At 40.9% G+C, this 8235-nt stretch overlaps 1 protein-coding gene across 3 annotated transcripts; it reads right to left on the minus strand.

The window, feature by feature from the left end:
* Positions 1-379: 379 nt before the first annotated feature.
* LOC118116441 (protein tyrosine phosphatase type IVA 2) lies at positions 380-7510 on the minus strand. 3 transcript variants are annotated; one of them, XM_047341663.1, is made up of 9 exons: positions 7387-7490; positions 6438-6579; positions 6208-6333; positions 5618-5721; positions 4777-5431; positions 4598-4690; positions 4039-4169; positions 2918-2992; positions 380-2804 (listed from the first exon to the last, which is right to left on the minus strand). In XM_047341663.1, exons 5-9 carry the CDS (start codon positions 4870-4872, stop codon positions 2693-2695), a joined length of 507 nt encoding a protein of 168 aa, XP_047197619.1. In that variant the 5' UTR covers positions 4873-5431; positions 5618-5721; positions 6208-6333; positions 6438-6579; positions 7387-7490; the 3' UTR covers positions 380-2692. The 3 variants fall into 3 exon arrangements, with proteins under 3 accessions (XP_047197619.1, XP_035024029.1, XP_035024031.1); XM_035168138.2 differs by lacking the exon at positions 5618-5721 and having other exon boundaries at positions 6438-6582; positions 7387-7510; XM_035168140.2 differs by lacking the exon at positions 5618-5721.
* Between the last annotated feature and the right edge of the window lie 725 nt (positions 7511-8235).

Below are 8235 nucleotides of genomic sequence, written 5' to 3' on the forward strand. Positions count from 1 at the left end.
CCACCCTGACAGACACATTCACACAGTACCGCCACCGCCAGAGGCCATCGCTCACTGTCTCTCACACACAATCCCACACACTTAACTGAGGTCGGGCTCAGGCTCAGCCTCACATTGGACATCTGTGAGGTTGAAAGTACAGCTCAACATCACTGGGAAATTGATCTTGTGTAGAAGCACATGTGCAGTTTGTTAAGTTAGAATTACAGGTATATACATATATTCATACATAAATACGCACTTAAATAAGTGCTTTAAATGCATTTTGGGAAATATGTGACACTGATTTGATCAGTGTTAATGGTTGTTTTCTCAAGTTCACAACAGACACAGATACAATACTGGACAGTTTTCAAAAAGAAAAAATAACCCACAACAGTTAAAGTACTAAACACTTTAATTTTTCAAGACTAATTGATTTTTTTTCCTCCGGCAGACAAACATTTCACAAAGAAACACAGTGGAGTCAATAAATAAACACAAAGTACAAATAGATAAGAGGTACAAGGGAAAGAAAATAAATAAGATCATCACAAAGACCAAAATCACAAACACAGCAGCTGAGCAGACAGCCATGTAGGTACAGAACCGGACAGAGACAACGGCCATTACGTGTTCAGTGGCAGCCATGTTGGCTTCACAGTCCTGTTCCATGCTTGTTGTTGGAAAAACACAGAAAGTTTTTGGAAGATTGTCCTTTTAGTTCAGTTAACTGGGTCACCAATGTTCTCCGACTGTGTGTGTGTGAGTAAAAGCTCATCAGTCCTGCTTTGTTAAATGTCACTTCTACGTCTAACTAACGTGTGTTTGTCTTAAGCTTACTGTCATTCAGCAACAACCTCTGCGCTGTAAACACATTTCCACTTAATATCAATGAGCCGAAACGCTAACATCACACAGCGCGTGCTAACACTCAGACACTTTGTGGAGTGAACACTTCACTGCAGCCAACGACTGAGGACATGTCGGTTATTTTGTTTGTTTTCAACATCTAAAAGATGATAATCTACCAGAACCTTTCAGTGTTCTTTCATGAACACATTCACCAACTCATCTTTAACATTTTGGCTTTATTGCCATGGTGACATGACGAAAGACGGTGTTTAACATTAACAGGCGACGTAACTTTGTTCCAGAGAAGCAGACTGTGCTCCTATGACTGACGTGGGACAAATACTAAGTAGGTAGATTGTCCCATTTATGTTTTCATCTTCTGAACACGTTTTTGTTAAATCTGTCTCTTTCTGTGCCACAATCTGGCTGCAGAGCATTGTTTTGGTCAGTAAGTGGAACAATTTGAAAAAATAAATAAATCAGTGTGGACCACTGTGTGGTTTGATGTGCAATAAACCAGCATGCCTCTGATAGCACATACTGCAAACTATTTACCCAATGCTATATCATTTTTATTATGTCAAAAGTCTCAATTAGAAAATCTCTGTTTACATCAGCAGCATATATTTTAGCTGCATCTATAACTTTGAATGTAGAGGGTGACCTTTGTGATTGTTTTTCCATTTTTACAGCCAAGAAAACTGGAGTTCACAGTGACAGTTAAAGGTAGGTATATTTTAATCCAAAATACATTTAGCCAAATTCTGCCAATATCTCCTCTCGGCCCGCTAGCTGTACACTCACTGTGGGTGGGCTCAAAAAATCTGGTTTTAATACACAACCCTGGCTCTGTATTTGGGAAACAAAGAAAGTTGGGTGACCTGAACAGCACAACACTCTTTCACCCAATCAGCAACAAGGGTGTTCATGCTCAAACAAAGAATGGGGGGGGGGCAGCGATTTCCACAGGAACGGTCGTAAGAAGTATATGCTAACAGTACTGTAATCATCTTTCTTGGAGTGATTTTTAATAAAACATGTAAACATTACCTGTTACATCTTAAATGAGATAATGTTATCATTCAAGTGTCTTCTACTATCGAGGGATGACGTGAAAAAGTGGCCTCGGATAACGAACACCACCACAACTGTTTCAGAACGTAACAACTACTGTTAGCCACTGGAAATTCTAACACTGCTATCTCACAGGATTGTATAACCACAATAATTGTCACAGTGGTGCTCCAATTGTTAAGTGCTGAAGAACCAGACTACAGCTAACCCAAATAAGATAATGAAATATCGAAAAGGTGAAGACCTGCGTGAACCAGAGTTAAATAGGATGAAAGGGGAAAGAGGTTGCCCTGTTTCTGTTTGACATGTGGGTAACAATAATTTGCTCACATTGCTCACAGCGTGTGTTGTCCCATTTACTAATGTTTGTGGCTAATCCCATCTTTTTTAGATCAGTGGTTTGCACAGGTAGGAATGTGGGGGTGGAAGCAGTGAATTGATTTTGTTCCCTCAGTTCAAACCCCACCTGTAAAATGAGTTCTGTCAGACTGTGGGTTTTCCCTTTAATGTGACGATTTGTGCAGTTCTGCTTCATGTTGAGGGGAGGTTACAGACCAACAGAAATAAAAACCTTTAACACGTCCACTCTTTAGGCTCATTTTCGACGTAAAATCAGAAGTTGCTTGATTACAGTGAATATTTGCAGGACTTCACAGTGAGGTCTTTACATTTCTGAAAAGTGCTTTGAATAATTATCAAGGGGTAAATATTAACAGAAACATTGAACCAAACAGGTTAACTCTCCTAAGAAGTTGCGGTGAGGCTGTTTTGGGGTTGTAGATTCCTACTGTATACAGCAGCTCTGTCCGTTGGCGTCTTTGGAGCGCAGACACAGTTTAGGTTTGTAGCTTTCAAGGTAAAGCAGCTGCTTGGAGTTGAACGCCCCACGACGCTTCCTAACATGAAAGAGACAGACATGAGTAATTACAGGGATGGTACTGAACATGGTACATGAAAAGACTGAGAAAAACGAGAAAAAAAACCTGCAGAATCAAAGCTTGACACTCACAGTCTTATGAAGTGCACCGCATCTTCATACTCCATCCCACACTCAATTAGAGCCAGGGCCACCAGCACAGGAGCTCTGAGGACAAAGAACAAATAGACACAGGAGTACAGCAATCTGTTTGGGAACAAAGAAACAACACTCCACATTAAAAGTTCATCTTTGATATTTAGTTTGAGCTTTCTTCTTTATGAAGTTAATGCCGTATTACTTTGGACCCCTGTAGCTACAGATCGAAGGGCCGTGACAAACAGAGCACAACACATTGTAACATTATAACTGACAATACACACCAAATTTTACCTGGAGCCAAATCGACAGATCAAGATATCAATTCAATCGGCCAAATTAAGCTAATCATAGATCAGTATTCATTTGGAACAGCCAATAAGTAAGCAATGATTAGAGCAATAGAAAGAAAATAAATATGCTTAAGCTTCTTCCAGGGATTAAAGCAAAAACTAAATCTTAGAGAAAGGTGGCGGTGGGGGATTAATACATCCATACTGCTGCAGGCTACTTTTGCATTATCCTACATTATAACTAACACGGTTCTAAGTGGCCAGTGGGCCCAGGCCTGAAACACACCCATCACGCTGTCACATGGTGATATGCAGACAGTTTCATTGGCCCACTAGGAAATATCCAGGTAGACTCACACATGCATGTAAAAACAATTTATATTGAATTCAAAAAGAAACAAAACACAAATATCTCAAGTTACATATAAAAGCACTGATAACATTCTCCATAGCCTCAGTGGCCTACTGGCTAACTAGCCAACACTAGGTAAAAGTCCAACACATATGACCCCATTAAACAGGTGGTGCTGGGGTTTGTCTTCTGAAGTAGAAAATCATATTTTGATCTACATGGATCTCATATGTCTGTGGAATCCAGTTGCAGGAAATGCATCATAGCAACAGGGAACTTTAATCTCTATATACTGTATATTATCAGATTTCTTTGTAAATCCTCCAATATCAAAATCAGCATCAACTTAAAAAATCCTCTTCCAAGGGCTCTAGATTGATATTTTGTGCATCAGTAAATGACTTATTAGTTTATCTTGGCACTTTGTTGATATCTTAATGTATTCAATCCTGTGTCTGGTACATACTGACCGTCCCAGTCCAGCAACACAGTGCACAGCCACACAGCAGCCAGGCTCGTCTCTAAACTTTGTCTGTAGCAGGTTCAACCAGTCGTCCACCACCTGGTCTGGAGGAGCTGAGCCATCATCAAATGGCCAATCCTGGAAGGAAAAGGAAGTCTTTGTTTGATCTGCTGTTTTAGCTGCTAACATATCACCTGTCGTGGGTTTGTGGCAACGAGGTTAAATTCTCAACATGTTATCTATGAAAAAATATCACCTCTTAAGTAAATCCTTCAAACTTACATATAAACCACACACATGAACACTAACAAAAAAAATTCTGATCATGAAAAACATGGACTGTAAAATCTTCATTCCAAATATACACCAGATAGGATGAACACAAAGTTCTCTAACTTCCCTCATTTATAAAAAGCTCTACACAAAACGTCCAGCACACAAATAATAAAAAGTGACAGTATATTGAGGAACTTGAGACGAAAGAGACCAGCACACTTTAAACTGACAGGTTTAGAACGGGCACTGCACTACTCAGCTTCAATGGCAGATTCACATTCATCACTTACCAGAACTTGTATGCCTTCTTGTTCGACCGGTGTCTTGTCATATGTAGCAGCACACACTCGTACCAAGGTGTTAACGCCATATGCCTTCAGATCCTATCAGAGTACAGTCATTATTAAAGATACCAAGACTTCCACAATTACATAACAGCAAAGAAATGCAATCTTAAAAAATGCACTACCTCTATAAACCTTCCCAGTTGTGCATTGGTGGGGTTGTGCGTGATGAGGAATCTCAGACAGTCATAGGAGATCTCCACTGGAGCCGGTCGGTTCATGTTTAGACCAACAGAGGTTTGTTGACGAAGAATTAAAGATAAGAAGAAAAGTGTGCTTTTCAAAAAAAAAAGTAAAACTCTAGAACACTAAAAAAAAAAATCACTAAACTAAAAATTATTTATGGGCAACAAATGTAAATATTCTACTCCTTTGGCGATAAAAAGTAGTTTCAATTAAAAACACAGGGGAAAAAGATAAATAAAGAAGAAACAGGATAAAAATCTAAACTTTTTTGGCAGTGAAGGAAAAAATAAAAACAATCGCTTCAAAACTAAATTTGAATTTAGCAGATTGGGATGAAGACGACTGGAGAAGACACCTAAAGTCCAGAAGAAAAAAAATTGAGGACAGAAAATATATATCCTTCCTTCCTTCCAAATCTCTTAGCCCATTCAGAGAAGACTCGAGAGAGTAAGATGTGAAGCAGGAAGGAAAAGCAGGAAAGTAGAAGAGCAGAAAGGAAACTCCTGGTCCAAATCCTCCCCCACTCCCCAGGACAGGTGACAGACTGAAGGTTGGCTTGTCTTCATATGGGTTGAACAAGATGGCAGGAAGGACCTGTGAGAGAGAAAAACAGTCTTAAAATGTATTACAATGCTCTGAGTCTAACTAAGGCTGCTTTCAGACATGCACAGAAGTCTGGACATTGGGACATTTCTTGCTCTATATGCAAATAAACATATCCAGAAATTCTGTTTGGGAAACCAAATTATTTAGTTTAAACCCAGTCTGAGATTACAGTACCTGATGTCACTGTGTTTGAGTGTATGTCGTATGTGTGTTGAGACGAGCGCGCAAGCTCAGTAGAGAGGAGTCAGGAGGGGCTGAATTAATCTCATGCAGCTTTGCTGTAAGTAAAGATTTCACCAATTTAAGAAAAGTATCAATCATCATGTGGCGTTCAGTGTTAATATTGTGGCATTGGCCACAAACAAATCAATGTATGGACACAGAGACATGTAAAACCGTTTGATTTTTTGTGAAACTGTAGCAGGTCAGAGACATCAGCTGAGTAAGTGGTACTTCATATGTGGCCCAGGACGCATTTGCGTTTACAGAGCAAAACTAATGTGACCACATGCGTCCCAGACCACTTCTGAATGTGGTTTTTGTGATCGGATCTCAGGACATATTCAGGTGCGTTGAAATTAGTGCAGACCACTTGTGATTGAATCACTCAGTACGGATGTTAATACCAGGTCTGAACAGGGTCTATGTCAACACTGATATACTACTCTCTGTTGTCACTGGACTGTAACAAAGTAATAACTGTGAACCTGTCTCTGACCTGATGTCCCTGCATAAACACACAACCAGTCTGTATCAAAACACACCTGTGTAGGTGAATGGCAGTGTGTGTGCCTTGCTGCTGTCTCCTGTTCACTTGTCCACAATGAGCATCAGGTGCTGGGCTTGGCAAAACTCCCCTCCAAGCCTCGCAAACGCCATACATGTGCAGCCTGAGAGACACACAAAGGGAAATGGGTTGTCATGTGTTATATGATACACTGCCAACATGCACTGTATCAACAGGTGGCATCGGAGCCTCCTGGCACACACTCACTGTGCTGAGAGCTGAGGAGATGGTTCATTGAGCGCACACAGGAGAATGTGACGGCTCCGGGAAGTAGACACACCATTGATGATGATGCTGCTGCTGATGTTCTGGCTCCTGGCTGACAACGGCCCGCTAGCTTAATGCTAACCTGCTGCGTAGGAGAAAGCGTGTTAATATTGGACAGTTAGCAATCTACCTGCGTTACGTGTCTACGAGGACCTGTGGCAACACCAACCTCCCCGATCAGACGTTAGCATTAGCTCGTGTGTGGCTAATGTGTTACTATCCCGTGAACGGAAGGGTTCACTTTTAAGTGTGATTGACGGGACATATAATACTCAACGAACGTTACAGAACACAGCGTTTCAGAGCGAATGAGCACAGTAAGCTGAGATGCTATCAACAATCTGATTCTTCACCTGCAGGTTGCAGACAGTGATTGGCTCTCAGCTAACAGTGTAGCACAGTGTAGCACAGTGTAGCTATACTCACTAATGAGCTCAGTGTTGATCTAACCGCCTGTTTTGACCGTACGTCTGTAGCTGTGTTCAGAAACAACCAGCTGACAGCTAGCAATAAGCTGTGCCATGTTCTGACGTTAAATCACCGACTAGCTACCAGGTAGCTTAGCGCTAGCTGCTTTCCCAAGGCTCGTATTATAAACACAAACAGTGTGTGGCGAACCCAGTTTAAGATCAAATATAAACATGTGATTTCCAAAGGGTTAGGGTTAAGGCTAGTCGGCATCTCCTTCTGTCATTAGCTGGCCCCGCTGGTCAGGTCATGAACAACCAGGTCAACAACCATGTTCCCAGAATAAACAGCGAGCTAACACTTCCAGGCAAAAAAGCAGCGGCAGGTTTTCAACAACAGCCGAATGACAGCAGCCACAGCGGCTTGTGGGACAACAGGAGCAGCGTCGTGACAAAACACACGGTTGTTTTTGAATACTTACAACACGTAGTTGTTTGGCGATAAATCCCGACGCTTCTTCTACTGACAGAGAAGGGTCTGCGAAGGAGACATGTTGAACAGAGCGGTCGAGCTAGCCACAGTAATCCCAACAGCTTCCGGTGCCAGCATTTTTGAAAATAAAACACGAAAAAAAGTCATTCACGTTACATCGTTACAAGGGGGAAACGACGCTTTTAATTTGTAGGCCACCACTCTTTACTTCCTGTTATAGTCAGTCTGCCTCCTGTACGTTTGACACATTTTATAACACATACTGGCCAGAATGTTTGTGTTTATTCAAGCCTTGTAGACTTCAGTAATTTATTGGAGCTGATTTTCTCACATTTGATCAGTTCATGCACAAATAAACTGAGTTCTGTTAATGTGATGTACAGTTTTATACTGTGGTCAGACATGAACTAATGTTGAAATAATCGCTGCCATCTACTGTTTATCACGTTCACAGCAAGTCGGCAATACGGTGGCCCTGAGGGTCAAAACACAAAGTTTTACATTACATTTCATTTAGCTGACGCTTTTATCCAAAGCGACTTACAATAAGTGCATTCCACCATGAGGGTACAAATCCAGAACAACAAGAATAGAGAAAGTACAATTTCTTCAAGAAAGCCAAACTACAAAGTGCTATAAGTAAGTGCCATTTAAGCAGTGTTGTGCAAGTTCACACCTCTCATGAGCTAGTTCAAAGTTCAGTTCATACAAGTAAACATGAATAGTTCACGTTCATAGTTCACCATTTAAATTCTGAACTAGTTCATAGTTCAGTTCATTTCATAGTTTTAAGGTGGAAAGTGAGAATGAAAGACTTAACTTGTTTTTTAAAGAAAAC

Source organism: Hippoglossus stenolepis, chromosome 10 (genome assembly GCF_022539355.2).
Source record: "Hippoglossus stenolepis isolate QCI-W04-F060 chromosome 10, HSTE1.2, whole genome shotgun sequence".
Lineage (NCBI taxonomy): Eukaryota > Metazoa > Chordata > Actinopteri > Pleuronectiformes > Pleuronectidae > Hippoglossus > Hippoglossus stenolepis.

Bases quoted from the DNA above. Each gene is read 5' to 3' on its own strand.
- LOC118116441 (XM_035168138.2), bottom strand. From the start codon at position 4,872: ATGAACCGACCGGCTCCAGTGGAGATCTCCTATGACTGTCTGAGATTC. The intron at 4,170-4,597 runs GTAAGTGATGAA...TTTTCCTTCCAG, and splicing joins AAGAAGGCATACAAGTTCTG to GATTGGCCATTTGATGATGG. The intron at 2,993-4,038 runs GTCAGTATGTAC...CTTTGTCCTCAG, and splicing joins TGTGTTGCTGGACTGGGACG to AGCTCCTGTGCTGGTGGCCC.